The following is a 17905-nucleotide window of genomic DNA, read 5'->3' as shown; positions in this document are numbered from 1 at the left end:
TGACCGGCACACAACCACATTGCAAAAATGCAGCATTTTTGCCTTGGTAAAAACACGGTGACAAAAAACACAGCGTTTTACATTACCTTTAAAGTGGACGGGATTCTGGCTAAGCCCATCCACACATTGCAGGAAAAAATCTGCATGGGAAATGCTGTGATTTTAAAACACTCGTGGACAGAAAAATACGACAGCGTTTCCATCGGTATAATTGACATGGGAGTTTTGTAAATTGCAGCATTTCCTCTAGGGGTATTTTTCTTCAATACGTGGATGGGATTCAATTGCATCCAATCCACTTTTCAGGGAGGCTGTGGTTTACGTCACATGTGGCCCCGGCCTAATAGTTACAACCCTATATCAGAATTCATCCTTGGTTAGAACCCTATAACAGGCTCTCAGATCATCTCACATTTGACATTGTCTCTGCTTGCACAACTATCAGTAGACTGACATTCTCCTATACTGTCTTGACCTCCAGGATTTGTCCTGTTCTCCCACTGAGATGACCATTCTCCTATACTGTAGTTTTTTATCCAGTAGATATAAAATCATTACCACCCCTCACTTGTGCACATTTCGGCTAATGCTCCCCGAACCTTTTTTGTTTCAGATATTACTGTGGAATTTTGAGCCAAAACCAACAATGGCTACAAATGGAATGGGAAAGATATGGGAAATGCTTCTACGTCTCCAGTCTACTCAGTCCACTCCTGGCTTTGGCTCAAACACCCGCAGCGGAATTTGCAACAAAAAAGCAGATGTTTCATAATGTATTGCCTCAGCCTTTCAGACATCCCTGTGTGCATGCAGCTTAATATGAAAAGAATCGGAGAGTAATAATACAGGTGTAACTTTGTATACAAGCTCCTTAATTCTAGGACATTTATAGTGTAGTATTTGTAGTCACCCTTCTATTGAATCCAGTAGAGTATAAGTATATAATTTACAGTATACTACAGTAACATGACGTATGAATTATCAGCAGTTACACATGCTTTATATATGGAATAACATCAAACTCCCTCATAAATACAGATAGAGTGAAAGCAGAACATGCTTAAGTATGGATAGAGATAAGTGGCTGCCACAAAGCTCTAGTTCTACCTTCTCTATTATCACAAAAATCTCAGGACTTGTGTAGAATATTTTTGCTTCTGTTCTGATGGGGGTTGAGACATTTTCCAAAGGCATTTTCTATGTGTAAAGTTATTGCCTACTTCCTATAGTGCTACTGCCATTACGTTACGTGTCACTATATACAGTAGGTCTCTAGCTTGGATTATTGGAATGGAACAAGAGAATTGATTCAGTAAGTTTTTAATACAATATTTTGTGTCATCCTCTAGAGCTACCCCGGTCATATCCCTGATCTCTGCGAAATGCATGCCAAAACGGATGGAGACCAAGGCAATTCCACCAGACATTTAGCATCGTGCTCTGTCTTTAGGAGCATCATCAGCATAGATCAGTGGTTGATGCTAAAATGCTGTAGAGAACAGGGGGCCTCTGTACCACATGGAGAAGTGTAGATTCCTGTGCCTTACATGAAATGGAGAATTTATGGCAGGAGCGGAAGGCAGAGCGCCACATGTCAGGCAGAAAAGAAACCTTAATCTCTCTTTACCAACCAGCTATATAAGCAGGTAGAGATGTATCTGCATCAGATAGGCATTGTCGGGCACACACATAAGAGCTCAAATGAAGAGAGAGATTGGTGTAGATTATGTGTCTTCAGGGAGGAGTAGAAGTAATGGAATTGAAGGTTTTGCCAGTGAGTGGCTTGGAACCTACACTCTAGTGGTACTAACTCAGGGATGAGTAGTAAGATGGTGGGGGATAATACTTTGAGGAATGTCAGAGGGGGATGAAAAGTGTGGGACAGAAAGGTGGCGTGTAGGTCCATCTGGAAGTCTGGTTTGTTCAAGATTGGTGTCATTAGGCCATCATTTGTGACGAGTCTAACCATAGTGCGATATGTGCAACCGCATGCTAACAACTTGCTGAGCAATGAATGTAAGGTCAAGCACAGACCTATCCAACCAATGGCATCTATGGAGCCATGGAAGGGAGGTAAGAGACAACGGGCTCAGTGAGCCATCTAGGGCAACCCAGAGTTTGGTAGCAGGAGAATGCCAGTCTAAAATGCATGCCAGCAACAGCAGCCAGATAATAAAGAGAACAGTCAGGAGCCACCAGGTCTCCAAGGTGTTTGGGTCTGGTTAGGAGGCAGTTAGCACTTGTTGGTGGTCTGACAGCCCAGATAAATTTAGTGAAGGTTTTTGGATAGAGGAGAAGAACTCCCTAAGGAGGACCACAGGGACCATCTGAAATAGGTATAGTAATCTGGGAAAGATATTGATTTTCAGAAGGTTGATGCGGTTCAGCCATCAGAGTCCCTTGGTATCCCATCTGGAGAGATCAGATTGTCCATATGAGAAGGATTACATCTAGTGAGTAAGTATCTGATGGGGAGCTAAGCACGTGAACCCCAGGCACGTAATGGTCTTGGCTGACCAGGAGAACAATACCGTTTTTGACCATTAAAAGTTTTGCATCTGTTCCATTTTTGGCTTAAAAAGAAAATGAAAACCGTACATCTTTATTTTCAGGTTAGATTTTGGATAATCACTGAATAAACCCCATAAACATTTTGTTAATGGCAGATCCCATCAAAATCTATAGCACTTTGTGAATTCTACATTCCTCCCTCTGAGGTCAGTGACTAAATTGTTATTGCAGTGACATTCATTAAACGTCTTCCTCTCCAATGCAGTAAGTCTGACATTTTATCATTCAAGCTCGCACAGGCAGAATTATATAATTCAGATATAACCCATTACTACAACCTGTCCCCACCTATGGAGCCATGTGGAGTGAGATGTAACAGAAGTCATTTGAAATTCTGCAACTTTTTTTCATTTTTTTTTCAATGACTTTTCATTGGTTTTCGTTGTTTTCTGTGATAAGATATAATACTGCAATGGTTTAACCAATATTACAAGTTGATATTCTGTATTAGATGGATAATTCCTACTTGGTGCAAATTTCAGTTTCATCATTAGCCCCTTTGTGCACCAGCACAATCATGTACGGCCTTGGTCCCAAGGGTGTGGATGGATCCAAGTGGTGCTATAGCTGCTGGGGTTTCTAATGTTCAGATAGCCGTGTGGATACTGTGGTCCATTGTCACCATGATATCTGAGAGGTTGCTTTCATTTCCTTTAAGTTTCTCACACCCAACTAGCTCTCTTGAGCCAATCGTTTCATAGCCATGTCAGTGGGGGCCTTCTGAAGGCTCTTGGTATGCCATTACTTTAATACAGAGCCCTGTCTGTGAGAGGAACCGCATTTTTTTTTCAAGTCAACTCCATTGTGAATTTTTCCAATTTCCCAGTATTGTTTGAGCAGTTACATAGTTACACAGCTCCTTCCACCTTACCCCATTGCTGTTACCTTCTTTGGACAGTAACTGTACCCAGATTTCTCAGTGTATGGACTCCTTTGCTCAGATTATATCAGTATATTAGAGGAAGTGATCAGTGCAGGAATCAAGAAACTTTCTATACTAAGATATATTGCAAAGTTTGTTTCCCTATCAGTATGTCTTTGGAATGTGGGAGGTAACCGTAACAAACATGGGGAGAAGATACAAACTCCTTCCAGATGTCACCCTTGGCAGGATTCAAACCCAGGGCTCCAGTGCTAACCACTGAGACACCGTGCTGCCTATGTTCACAGCAGCACCCTATTTCTGTTTCCAGGTTTCCGTCTTCTGCCGACAAAAGACGGAAACCTAGCAGACTGTGTCCGGGCATGAGTGCCGTGAGTGTTTTGTGCTCTCCGTGGCAAAACCATTTTTTTAACCGGACACAAAGATCAGCAAGTCCAACTTTGTGTCCAGTTAAAAAAAACAGAGAGCATAAAACGCTCACGGGCGCTCATGGCCGGGCACATTCATTTGAATGGGTTTGGAAAGTTTCTGTCTCCTGTCCAGTTTCAGGCAGGAAACAGAAACCTGCAAAACGGAGATCAGGGCACTGATGTGAACGAGCCCTTACAAAGCTTTTTTGCTTGTACTATTGATTCATGGGAAGTTGGTTATAATTGGAGCATCACTTTAAAATGGAGGTCAAAGTTTCGCAGCATTTGGGGAACCATTCAGCATAACACATAGTGAGTGCAGCTAGGATGCAAACCCGAGCTTGTGAAACTTCCCACCATATTTCATTCTACACTCCCAGGGAAACTAGATTAGATTTTGTATCACTGACGGCACGGCTTTCTTTCCACTACTTTTCCAGCAAATAAAATACCAAACAAATAAAAGACTTCTATTTCAGTTTTCTGCCAACACGGAGGCTCCTTTAAAAAGAAATCAGATAAGATTATTTCATGTTTATCTTGACTCTGGGGTGAAATGTTTCCTCCTGATCTGATTAACAACATAATCGAGCTGAACATGATAAAAACTGCAACTCTGAAGTGCTAATGTATAAATAACCGTAGTTGAAGCTCCTTGTGATTGACAGAGAACACTTTAAATGAGCAGCTAAATGTGCAGTTCTCATTTTCTGTTTTCATTTCCTGCTTGGTATCGTCTCTCCCGATGAACACTTAATGATGTATTCTGCTGAGCAAAATGCCGCCGCTCTCCTGCTTGTTTATTGCTGTTGTGCTTGAGTTTGTAGATCCCTTCTCAGTGACTTAAGAGCTGTTAGCAAATAACTCATAAATGGAAAAAAGTTCAAGTTACAATAACAATAGAGTGGATGGCGGTTATTTTTATATTCCTTCTAATTTGCACAAACTTGCTGTGTATTATGGTGCGCTATAAAATCTGACACAGCCACTTAGTTGGTCCTTTATTTACATACCCTCAAAGAAGTCACTTGGTTATGGACGAGTATCCATTGAATTGCCGGAGGTAACGATAGTCAGTAACACGACTGAATGAGCAGATATTACTCCTACTGTATTGGGAAGTAACAAATCTCCCCATTGTCTAACAAATAAAGTTACAGCTTTAGGATGACTCCTCATTCACATCTGCGTTGGTATTCTGTTTGGGGGAGTCCGCATGGGGACCCCCCAACGGAGCACCAAGCACTGTGTAGTGAAAGCACACGGATCCCCATAGACTATAATGGGGCCCATGTTCTGGCCATGAGATCTCCACAGGGAACATGGGAACAGGAAAGTACTTCACCATCTACTTTCCTCTCTGCATGACTCGTGCGGAGATCTTGCAGTAAGCACATGGACCCCATTATAGTCTATGGGGATCTGTGTGCTCTCACTACACAGTGCTTGCAATTGTCTTAGGTAGTCCATTCAAGGGGCCCCCATGCGGACTCCCCAAACGGATTACCAAACGCAGATGTGAATGAGGGGTAAGGCCCCACAGAGCGGATCACAATCAAAAAGAGTTTTACTCTGCGGACATTCTGATTCCATTATACCTATAGAGAATCCCCCAATGTTTCCATAGGTATAAGTGACCTGCTGTGATTTATATACCACGAGAAAACCGACAGGGGTCTGAATTCAGCACACTGTCATCTTTCCCAGTACATGCCCTGGTGCTGGAGATATCGGTGCCGTTATCTCCCCACTGTCAGAAGGACGGGTCTTGAAGCTTTAGCATCATCGAGGGACTGTGAGGAACGCCCTGCCTGACTGTAATCTAACATGGCTTCATGTTGTCAGAGGGGGCATTAGTTACTGCTCAGAGATGACTGTAAGGCCCATCCAGTGGGGAGATATCAGTGCTGAAATTAATGGTGCCAATATCTCCATCACCGGGGCTCATAACTGGAAAGCCGATAGTGGACTGAGTTCAATGCACTGTCAATTTCTAGCAGTATACAAGACCAGACATTGATGGCATGAAAGGTTTTTTCCAAATTCATATCAGTCAAAGGGTTTTTGAAGTGGCTTGAGGTAGGACATGGTCTGTAGTGCCATGTATAGCCATATTCTTGAAGTTGCCATACTCTTTTGATAACTGTTGTCTGACATACACTCCCATATTGGACAAGGGGAGAAGACGCTGTTAGACACCTCTGTCAGCAGCTTATCTCCCATGAAAACCAAAGTATCTGACATTTTAAAATCCAACATACCCAAATCTTTTTTTTCTAACATAAACTGTCCAAACATGGTTCCAATTCCCCAACATCTTAAAGATGTCTTCTTCATAATTCCTGGAGGTTCATTGAGTACCTGTCCATATTACCCAATGGTGACCTGCAAACATTTGTTCCATAGTTGTCTATGACTAAATCTTGTGGGTATTGCACCGTATACATAGACCTTAACCCAAACTGAAGACATCTGTCCCTATTTGTGTAAGTGCACCATTCCCACACTATATTGCACCAGTGCTTTTCTCTTATTTGGCATTATTGATCACCTGGATCAGCCATTTTATGTGCTGGGTCCAAGTTCAACATTTGGAGGCCCGATGAGTGCCCAATGGTGACTTGCAAACCTTCGTTCCATACTTGTCTATGACTAAATCTGGGCATTGCACCGTAGACATAGACCTTATCCCAAACTGAAGACATCTGTCCCTAATACAAGAAACTTTACTAAACTTTCCCCACAAAGAGATCTTTCTTATTGTTTAAAACTCCAGTACTTTTTCCAGCGCCGTTACAATAGTAAGAAAAAACACAGGTTCGAGCACAAAACAATATTTTTATTTAATCTTTACCTCATATGAACGGTTTGAAAAATAATCCTTTGTCTAAATTTGATAAGCTCGGATGTTGACACTGAAAGCAAAAACAATGTACTCGATCACTTCAGATAATAAAAGTAAATGAAATAAAATCGCACTTTTTTTTAATATGTGAGATATTCCTGCTGCAAATATACTACAAGCCAGACACAATAAAGTTCAAAAGCAAAAATAATAGAAAAAGAGTTAAAGCCGTAATACAATGTAATGCGGGCGGCGGTACGAGGATGTCTTCGCGAAATCATTACACTTATATTTCCTCTAGAGAAAAAAAATAAGAAATCCTTTAATTACAGATGAGAAATTTACTTCGCGTTTCCTGGAGAAACGGCTTAGAGACAACAAGTCTGACGGCTGTGAAGGTCATAAAATGTTTACTTAAGAAAAGACTACAAGCAAATCTAAAGTAAGCAATTACTATCCAACTCACACAAGTTTGCAGATCCTGCAGACACGAAAGGTTAGGTAATGATGGAGAGAGAGGTCTTAAAATCTGGTTATTGGATGTACAAGACTGACACGTTACCGGTTTTACCAGTTTGCCGCATATCGAGATACCAGTATTATAAGGCTGGAGTCACACATGGAACTTCCAAGTGGAGTCAGCAATATTATAGAAGTTGTTTCGGCAGGGACAACATTCTATCAGTTTTAACTGGAACGGTCTCTGTCTACGGCTAATAAGCTCACCGGACCAAAAAAATGAGTCACTCCTATGTGAGCACTGGCCGTTTGCGAGGTGAATGACTCCAAATATTCATTGCATGCAGTTCCCGTCGCAATGTACTCGCTACACTTACCGCAGCAATTTGTGTCGGGTTTGGAAGCGATTTTGATCCACAAGTCGTGAAACTCGTCTCTCAGTTCGGATCCTTTTCCAATCACAAATCTGACATCGTGTTTTGAGGCCCCTGCTTGTAGACACGATGAACAGTCCACTGCAGAACACCAACAAATCCAGCAGCTTCACTCACCATATGGCCATGGGCACAGCCAATAATGATTGCCCCTTTTTGCCCCTCTTTCACATACTTACATTTACTCATGTTTACATTCAATTACCGCTTGAAACAAACTGCATAATTGAAAGCTACTGCCTTATGATCGCTTAGAGGCAGTCTGCACGCAGTTGATCTCCTGACTCAACCACTGTCCCATCTGTTTGGACTTAATGATTCATCTGAGCTTGCGCACTGGGGTGGCTAATTTTTTTGTCTGGTGAGCTTATTAGAAGCAATTAGAATAACTGTAGTATAGAAATTGTCCCCAGAATTATACTGAAAATTCCAACACCAATCCAATAGTAGAACTCAAAATCTACAACAGAGTTTGGCGAGTCTGCCTCCTTTGGCCAGTAACCAGTAGAAACATACTCTGGTTCCATTTGTTGCTGAGGTCTTTGGGGTCCAACTAGCTTGAATGTTGATTCACTTGCTCCAGGCAGAAACCAGCAGACGTAGCTATCTTGGGTATCACTACATGGTCTTCCCATAAAGGAGTTTCTAGGACAGCTACACACCCACACATTACACATTTGTTTATACACATCACTGCCACGTCTGCCAAACTCCCTAACTGGTACCACGGCTAGTTCAGGTGCCCTTTGCTGCCCATTACACTAAATTCCATAGTAAAACTTACTTATAAATCCACACCAGCTAGTAAATATTCAGCTACAAGACTGTCCTATTATACAGTAAGTTTCTGGGATACATCAGAAGTTGTTAGCATTCATTAGGGTGCATAAATATAGCGGTCACAGTGGCTGCAGCTGCAACAAGACCCAAAAACCAACTGGGGCTCACAGGTCACCCTCAACACACCTGGGCTGGATAAACTTCTTTGCTCACTTTTCTGATTGTCTTTACTGGCTGGAATTGTTTGCTCGTAAACGCCGCTGTTACGAGCGCTCCCATTGAAGTGAATGGGAAGTGTTCGGCAGCCCTGCTGTAACGCCGGCGTGTACGGCTCTCATACACGCCCGGCGTTACGTAGTGTGCATGCACCCTAATTGATCTGGAGTAAGAGGATTTGTGATACACAGCCTTCCACTGTCAGAAATGAGTGAATTTACTCTTTCTTGGTCAAAAATAGAAGTTGGACAGCAGAATGTAGTCAAAGAGAACGTCTATGGAAGAGGCTGTTGTGCAAGCAGGGCATGGTTACTATTTGGGGGACAGTGGATGGGCATGATGGGAGACTTGAGTGCAGAGACGCATAAATAAGACTTCATAGTGGTCTGGGTCGAGACAAGGGTAAATGTAAATGCTACTGAAATGTATTGAAGAGAAAACATGGCTGAAAGATATAATAAGTTGAGCAGGGGATTCCAAGCTAAGCATATTTACCAGGGTCTGCGAGTCTTTGGTTAGAGTCTGGTTAGAATTCATATGGAATCCATCACACCCTTCATGGTTACTAAAATAACCAAACCTATAAAGCCAGTGTAAACAGAACCCTAAGCCCAGTACTATTGGATGTGCACTAGGTAAACCCCCTAAACAAACACCCTTGTATCTGTGATCTCTGCCCGACCACCACTTACCATCCCGGCCATCTAACCACTCCACTGAAAACCAATGCCTCCTGTTCTGTGCTGTTACGTATAAACCGAAAACTTCCCCTATCCAGAATGCGGCTGAGCGGCGAAACTTTAAGTAGACATAACAGCTCCGCAACTTGTGATCTTGTAAATTGATTTGTGAATCTTTAGCCATTTCTAGACAGGGCCAAATAAAGTCGCCAAGTTTGAGATTAAAATTACCAAGCCGCAAAGCTGACAAATCCATTTCGTCCCAGTTAAAGTCAAGCAAATCAAATCTCCGAGAATCGCAAAGTAGTCAAATCGATTTCTTGTATGGATTTTCTTTTCTTCCTCGTGTTCATCCATATTCAGCGCAGGGCTACATTAACTTATGACGGGGCCACCCTATAGTTACCTATCGCTTTAATTCATGGCTACAATGTAGCGAAGGGTTTGTCGTTTCAGGTCTTTGTTTGATTGACAAACTAGTCATATAAAAGTGAATGAGGACAACATTCATTTTTTGTGTTAGGTGTTAAAATGTAACATCAAACGGAGTGGAATAAAAGCGCCGAATATCGAATAATTAACATGATTTTCAATAGTAGAAGTTAATGTCATTTACACATCTCCAATTTAATTACATATGTATCCTATTAAGCATCGAGCCATTAACATTTCATAATGATCTCATGCCTATTTGTGCCGCTTTTGACGACAACATATCTCACACAAAGGAGAATTATCCAATTTTGTATTATTCCCTCATTTCCATAAAGGAGACCTTATCGCGCCGACAGGACATTCATTCACGTGTCTTTTCACTGGACATTGATGGTTTAGCAATTATCAAGCTGGTTCTAAGAGCCCCAGCATTGAAAACATTTTTTTTTCTTTGAATTAGGTTGCTTTATTTTTTTTTTCCTCTTTTTTTTTTTTTTGTTCAGTAAAAAACGAGCGGCAGAATGGCGATCCTTTTTGTTAAATGTCAGTCTTTTATTAGGAGGAGAAATAAAATGGAGACACTGCACCAAATAGCAGATTTGCAAACTGAGCACATCCTCATTAAATGAGAAAAATCTACACAATGTAGACTGATTCTTCTTCCATTTTCGAGATTGCTTTTCCTGCACTGGGTTTCATGCGGTTGGAGACAATTTGCATTATAAATATGGCGAACCCCAAAGCGACAACTATAAAGCCTATAAAATATTACTTGGAGAAGTCTTGGTTTCTCAGAGCTAGGTTTTATGCACATGAGTATAGTTTATGCTTGTCTTGGAAGGTCCCTATGACAGAAGTGATGTGAGCGGATGCAGCTATTCTCGAATTTTCTAGCACGGGGGTCAGCAACCTTTTTTGGAAGACACGTTGACCCCTGCTATAAAAACAACTGATTGGTTAGTCGATTAAACTTACATTTCAGGGTTATATTTGTCCCTACATTTTTTAGGATGATGAGATGCTCCTTACCCTTAGTTCACATCTGCATTTGGTAATCCGTTCGGGGAGTCTGCATAGGGACTGGCAAGTGGTATGCAGTGAAAGCACACAAACCCCATAGACTATAATGAGGTCCATGTGCTTTCAACGTATCTATGTTGTTGTTGTTTGGTTGTAGTTTCAGTATTACTAATAGATATTTTAATCTGGCATGTGCTGTTCCTACAAGTGCCCCAAATGTGTTAATGCTAAAGTACTCTCTGCAGTAAGTTGGTCTCCAACCAGTGGACCCTGGCCACTGACCATCCCAATCAGGCACCTGGCCAATGCATCTGCATTCGGAAAATGAGGGCTAATAGTTGAGGCTTCGGGGCCCATCAGGGGATTCACCTGTTCCTCGGTGGGCCAGTCCAACCCTGTCCACAACCCTCCATCTCTCCTCCAAGTGACAACTGTAGTGTCCAACCAGAGTGTAATAATCACTCAGACAAGAGGGGAGCGCTATAGGAGCAGCTCAATACAGAGCGCTCTTTGGCTTTGGTGTCTGCCATTGGAGCACTTGTCTGAGTACAAAAGACACTAACAAGTCTCTTTAAAGTGATACCAATGCTAAAGTCTTACACATTGGTATGTTATAGCAGCTATCAGCAGTTTTGCAGGGTCAAAATTACTAACAGACTGTTGAAGATACTTGGTGTAATAAATAATAGTTTGATTTCTGGATAATCCATTTACTTTAGTAACTATTAGTAGCTACAAGTGACACAACTAAGTAAGTGGGGACTTTACTAGCGGAAACACAACTGACTTACATGATAACAGTATAAGCAAAATGGACAGGAATATATGCCATCAACTTGGCTATACAAGCCATACTAAACTTGCCATCATAAGTGGTGAAAATCTTCGGCTGAGGCAAAGTCATATCAACATATACTTGTAAGTATGCCTAAAGGAGATTATAAGCTGCTACAAAGAAGAGTTAAAAACTTGCCCCCGGTAAGAGTTGCCTCCCGGTCTGTGATGCCCCTAGGCTTATTATTGTTAATGCTTTACCCAGGCCAGTCCTCAATCCACAGCCATATCACTGCTAATATGACTTATTCTATGTGACAGCCAATTACCCAGAAGCCGTATAGCCTGCTATCCATAAAGTGATGCCTCCTAATGTAATACAATGTATGTATAGAAATATCAAGGGCGACATTATTACTGTTCTTATACTTTGTGTACTGATGTTTAGGAAATACAGTATTGGATAGAATTGGGATTCAGTGTGGGAATAGTAACAACCCAAACAAGAAAATCCCTCCCTTTTATAGCTTAAGTAGGTAGGACTCCATTAGGTTACATGAGGGGACGACAATGTTATCTGTTACCTCTCGGAGCCTAGTAAACAATGGTGGTGGGATAAGTCATTAAATAACTGGTAACTAAACAACCTACTCAATCTTTTATCCGTTACTTCTTCCCCATAGACATAGATACTCAGTGTGACTTAGCCGGCATGTACAGTATTCTCAATGGGGAAGGCAAGTAAGTTGCAATGAAAGAAATGAACATTGAAATTCAATGTACCGAAAGTATCATTTATTGGGGTATAGCCAGGAGGACGTCATCAATATAACATAGTAAAATCTAAGACAACTTTTCTCTTGCTGTATGTCTATGGAGTCCATTAAGATGTCTTAGGTTAAGATAAGATAAGATAATCCTTTATTAGTCCCACCATGGGGAAATTCAGTGTGTAACAGCAACATGGATAATACCGTAATATATCACAAGAAAAAACACATATAAGTTAGAATAGCAGATAGAAAAGATAGTAGGAGTCATAGCAACCAAAAAGAAAAGAGAGACGTCAGGATTATTTAGTTCTCTGTGCGGAGTGTCGTTTGGTCTGATGTAGATTATACAACCTGACCGTGGTTGGGATCTCCGATAGCTCCTTCTCACACTTGGGGTGCAGCAGTCGGTCACTGACAGGACTGCCCAGAGCTATCACATCTCATACATGGGGTGGGATTTGTTCTCCCGCATGGAGGTCACCACGGACAGTGTCCTCCTGTCACCCACCACCTGTACTGGGTCCAGGGGGCTCCCCAGGACAGAGCTGGCCCGTCTAACCAGCCTGACAGATCTATTCCTATCTCTTTCTGGTATGACACTCCCCAAGCTGGCCACTCCGAAGTAGATGGCTGATGTCACCATAGAGTTGAAAAAGGCCCTAAGAAGTGTCCCCTGGACTCCGAAAGTCCTCAGCCTCCTGAGCAGATAGAGCCCGCTGTGGTCCGTTCTGTGCAGCACATCCAGGTGATCGGCTCAGTCCAGCTTATTATTGAGTAGCACACCCAGATACTTATTAGGTTAGGTTCATATGGCAGAATCTGGTGCAAGAATTCTACTTCCCATTCATTTTGACGGGAAGCATAGGCTTAATTTCCACTTCATGAAGAAATTGTGCGGGGTCTGTCCCACCACTTTGAGTAACTGGACTCATGGGTCAGTGTTGGTTATATTCTGACAAATAAGTGTACTGATATAGAAACTGTAAGTTCAAGAAGTAGAATAGAAGAGATTTTATCTGATTTTAGTAATTGTATTTTTTCCATTCATTCTGTGAGTTTAGTTGCCCTTGAAAGCAGACAGTAGCCCAGCATTCTACTATAGACACAGAATAGATACCACATAGAGCTAAGAGGAGCTTCTGATGCTTCGCAAAATGTTTCTTTGTTTCCATATTTCTTTTTTTAAAGACATTTGTGCAATTTTCCTCATTCATCATCTTAAGTGGATTCTCATTTATGGTAAAATTAATCAGTTAAGTTAATCAAGATTTAGTGTGTAGCACGATCACAGGACGCCAGTTAAACCTATTACTATACAATTTGTAAATGATGATTTTAGTACATATAGCAATAATTACCCCTCTGTCAGTGAGATAAATGTGTGGAAGACAAAGGCTCCATAAATGAGGTACAGCGGTCAGTCTCCTGCTGCCTACACAAGATTCATGGCTTTCTTCTCACTATGTTATAATTCCATAACACAAAGCTGATAATAAGCCTGAGTTAGAGCATAAAGATGATGATTTCATGTAACAAGTATTTATTATATCGGCACATATCTCTTACGTCCTTGGGATTAATGTCTTTCCTTTTTTATAGCAGTTCAGTTGTTTGGTTTAACTTGGCAACTACGACCGGTGGAGAGTCAACTCTATGAGAATGGGGTCAGCAAAGGAAGCAAAGGAGAGGAGTCTACGGACACCACGTATTCACCACTGGGAGGAAAAGTTACAGATAAGACAGAAAAGAAAGGTAACTATTATACAATTGGAACAAATCGGAATAGTTCACTATGTTTCACTGTGTTTCTAGAGACAAAATGTTCTTATAGTATTGGTGGTTTGCTTTAAAAGAATTCTATCATCAAAATGCTATTTATTCTCCTACCTTTAGATGTCTTCTCGGCGCCGCCGTTCAGTAGAAATCCCAGTTTTCTTTGGTAAGCAAATGAGTTCTCTGGGACTGGGAGCGGATCTCAGCGCTCAAAAAGCAATAGGGGCGTCCCCAATGCTGCGAGAGAAATCTCCAGCGCCGCCTCCATCTTTGTCTGGAATGGCCTCTCTCCTCGTCCTGGGTTCAAACTTCTACGCATGCGCAGTCGGCTCTGCTATCGGGCCTCGGGCAGAGCCGACTGCACATGCCCACGGCCATTTTTGGGCCGTGAGAGAACTCATTTGCATACTGAAGAAAACCGGGATTCCTACCGAACAGCAGTGCAGAGAAGACATCTAAAGGTAGGAAAAGAAGAGACTTTCTTAAGGTTATTCCTATGTGTTAGTGAGATAAAACGTCATTTTAATGATAGAATCCCTTTAAGGAAACTTGAAGGTGTGACTGTATTATATAGATTTTTGTACTGCCCTATTTTTTGGCTGGACACAAAGTCGGGGATGCAGAACTTTGTGTCTGGCCGAAAAAAATGGTTTCCCCATGGAGAGGCCGCAGGTGGACACCAGCAGTCATCTTAATAAACCCATTCAAATGAATGGGTTTTAAAGACGACCACCGGGAAGCCATCCCTGGTCCAGTTTCTCGTGGCTGAGGACGGGAACCCGGCAGAGAGGTACAGGATGGACACTGAACACAAGTGTGAACGCCCCCTTTTTTTTAATACTGGCATCTTCGTATGTGTTGGAAAGGAGCTGGATGCCAATAATACTGTTGCACCACTATAAGTACATGTAGTTTAATACTTTCTGCTAAGAGGTCACTCTATAAAACATTCTCTAGGTTTAGGAAAAAAACTGGTGCGAATTGTCTTGAAAATCCAACAGGTGGTTTTGTGGTTAGCGCTGTTGCCTTGTAGCACTGGGATCCTGGGTGCAAATCCAACCAAGGGCAACCTCTAAATGGAGTCTGTATGTTGTCACCATTTTCATGTGGGTTTCCTATAAAGATAGTTAAATTGGCTGATAGGGGAGCCAGTGGCTGCTTTACCAGTGCTCATCACCAACAAGAATCAGGGTCAGTTCACTCTTATGGGTGATGGCAATGAGAACCTATAAGGAAGCCACGGACTCCAATTCTTTACAATACGCCCTGCACTTTGAGTGTCTTCTGAGATGTTCACTATTCCACCACCATTAGATGGCATTCATATATATAATAGAATTTAGAGTATTTTTTTTATTGCGTCCTGTATTGAGTTGTATTGTATGCACATCATCTGGTTTGCAGTTTCATTTTTATCTAAGTACATATGCAACCTATTTATTAAATGCACAATATGTCAATGTCAACATATAGACAGTTTCATTAATTTTCCATCACCATATATAGCTTATTCAATATACTAATTGGTTTGATAATGAATTTTCCAATGGAGTCTTAGTAAAGAGCGTATTAACTTTCATTAGAAAACCGCAGTGAAATTGTAAAGACCCAACAAAATTCTAGCAAGTGAAACCTCAGTAGACTATGACTTCAGTGAAACAGACGCCAAAAAGGAAAGATCATCAAGAGATATTTTAATGAGGTCTCTTCTTCAGGAATAATGATTTCAGCAGGGTATTGAGTTACACCATTAAGAAATCAGACAAATGATCTTCTTCTGCAGTTACTTGAAATGCACAAATTTTATTACGATAATAAAATTAATAATTTGGTTTGACCAGTGAAGGTTCAATGCAGTCAAGTCCGTGAAATTAATATGGAAGGAAATGTTAGGAATAGAGATGAGCGAACACTAAAATGTTCGAGGTTCGAAATTCGATTCGAACAGCCGCTCAATGTTCGTGTGTTCGAACGGGTTTCGAACCCCATTATAGTCTATGGGGAACAGATACTCGTTAAGGGGGAAACCCAAATCCGTGTCTGGAGGGTCACCAAGTCCACTATGACACCCCAGGAAATGATGCCAACACCTCTGGAATGACACTGGGACAGCAGGGGAAGCATGCCTGGGGGCATCTAACACACCAAAGACCCTCTATTACCCCAACATCACTGCCTAACAACTACACACTTTCCACATTCAAAAAAACCTCTATCAAAGTGGGAAAATACCTGGAAACCTTCTTTACTCCCCAAATGGATGGACACAAACCCCAATTTAAGCTCAACAAACAGTAACAACCACCCCTTTAAATCACGTTCCCCATGACAACCACAAATGGAATAGGCAATGGGAATTCCAAAAGCCCTCACCCTTAACTGTCATTTTGAGTGTGTGTGTGTGTGTGTGTGTGTGTGTGTGTGTGTGTGTGTGTGATGTGGTAAGACCTTCCAAAATTCACTTTTCTAGCCCTTAACATGAGCCCTTCCAAACAAAGTTACATGACCTTAAGCTGAGCTACCAGCAGAGATTGAGGCCCTTGGCATGAGTAGAGCCTTGCACCAGCAGTGTTTTTGGCACTTAGGGTGAGTTGAGCCTTGTACCAGCGTGTGTCCCTTAACATCAGGCGGGCCCTAAGTTCTGCGCTTTGCACAAAAGTTCCACATTAACTAGGCTGAATGGTACAAAGATTAGTAGGCCCGAGAACCAGGAACAGGTCTTGCAATGGCTGTCGGATAACGCTTAAAGCACATTGTCCACCAGCCAGTCAGCCTCTACCTCCTCTTACCCAACAGTCTTGTCCTCCTTCCACCCAAAATTCCCAATCTTCTCAGAACAATAACCCCAACTGTCCCTGCTCCCCAGAGCTGTTCTCCCTTCCTTTGACTGTACCGCAACCTGCCCCTCCATTTCGCGATTCCACGGACCTAACAGACGAGTATCTGTGTCCAGATGCTCAAACACTAGAGTCTCCTCCATTCCATCTCCGGTCGATTTGGTGGCGGATGACCAGCAACCCACCCTCATCGACGACGATGAGACGCAGTTGCTGTCAGGGCAGCCAGTTGACATGCGCATTGTGCAGGAGGAGGAGGCGAGACAGGAGTTGGAAGAGGAGGTGGTGGACGACGAGGACACCGACCCCACCTGGACAAGGCAGATGTCAAGCTGGGAAAGTAGTGTGGATGTTGAGGCAGGTGCAGCACCAAAAAGGGTAGCTAGAGGCAGAGACATGTCCAGAGGCAGAGGTCAGCTGCTTTGCCGAAGCCAGGCCAGACCCGGAATGTCCGAAGATGTTCCCTTTTGTACCCAGCCCAGAAAAACTCCCCCATCGAGGGCACGTTTCTTGAAGGTGTAGAGTTTTTTCAAGGAATGCGCCGAGGACAGATATAGTGTCGTCTACACAATTTGCCTCTCGAAATCGAGTAGGGGCCCTGAGAAGAGCAACCTGTCCACCACTTCAATGCACCGTCATTTGGAATCCAAGCAATGGAATCAGTGGCAGGCAGCAACGGCAGGACAAACGTCGCCCGCCGTTCATGCCACTGCCTCTGCTCACAGTGCTGGCGATGCACTCCAGAGGACGAGCCAGGACATCACTTCATCTGCCTCCGCCACTTTGTTGACTTCTCCCTCATCCTCCCCTGTTTCTGTCTTATCTCCTTCTCCTGCACCATCAAAGGCACCATCAGGCGCTTCTTTACAACAACCCACCATCTCTCAGACATTGGAGCGCCGGCAGAAATACACCGCTAACCACCCACCCACGCAAGCCTAGAACGCCAACATCGCTAAACTGCTGGCCCAGGAGAGGTTGGCGTTCCGGCTTGTTGAAACTCCCGCCTTCCCGG

General features: G+C 42.5%; 1 protein-coding gene across 1 annotated transcript in view; it reads left to right on the top strand.

Annotated features, from left to right (window-relative positions):
• TENM1 (teneurin transmembrane protein 1) overlaps nt 1-17905 on the top strand; it is a 441834-nt gene that overhangs the window by 228231 nt on the left and 195698 nt on the right. The window contains exon 8 of the mRNA XM_075259290.1: nt 13880-14032. Within this exon, the coding sequence (XP_075115391.1) occupies nt 13880-14032 (153 nt within the window). The remainder of the gene's footprint in view (nt 1-13879; nt 14033-17905) is intronic.

Source organism: Leptodactylus fuscus, chromosome 11 (genome assembly GCF_031893055.1).
Source record: "Leptodactylus fuscus isolate aLepFus1 chromosome 11, aLepFus1.hap2, whole genome shotgun sequence".
Classification (NCBI taxonomy): domain Eukaryota; kingdom Metazoa; phylum Chordata; class Amphibia; order Anura; family Leptodactylidae; genus Leptodactylus; species Leptodactylus fuscus.
This window is presented reverse-complemented; position numbering and strand designations above follow the sequence as displayed.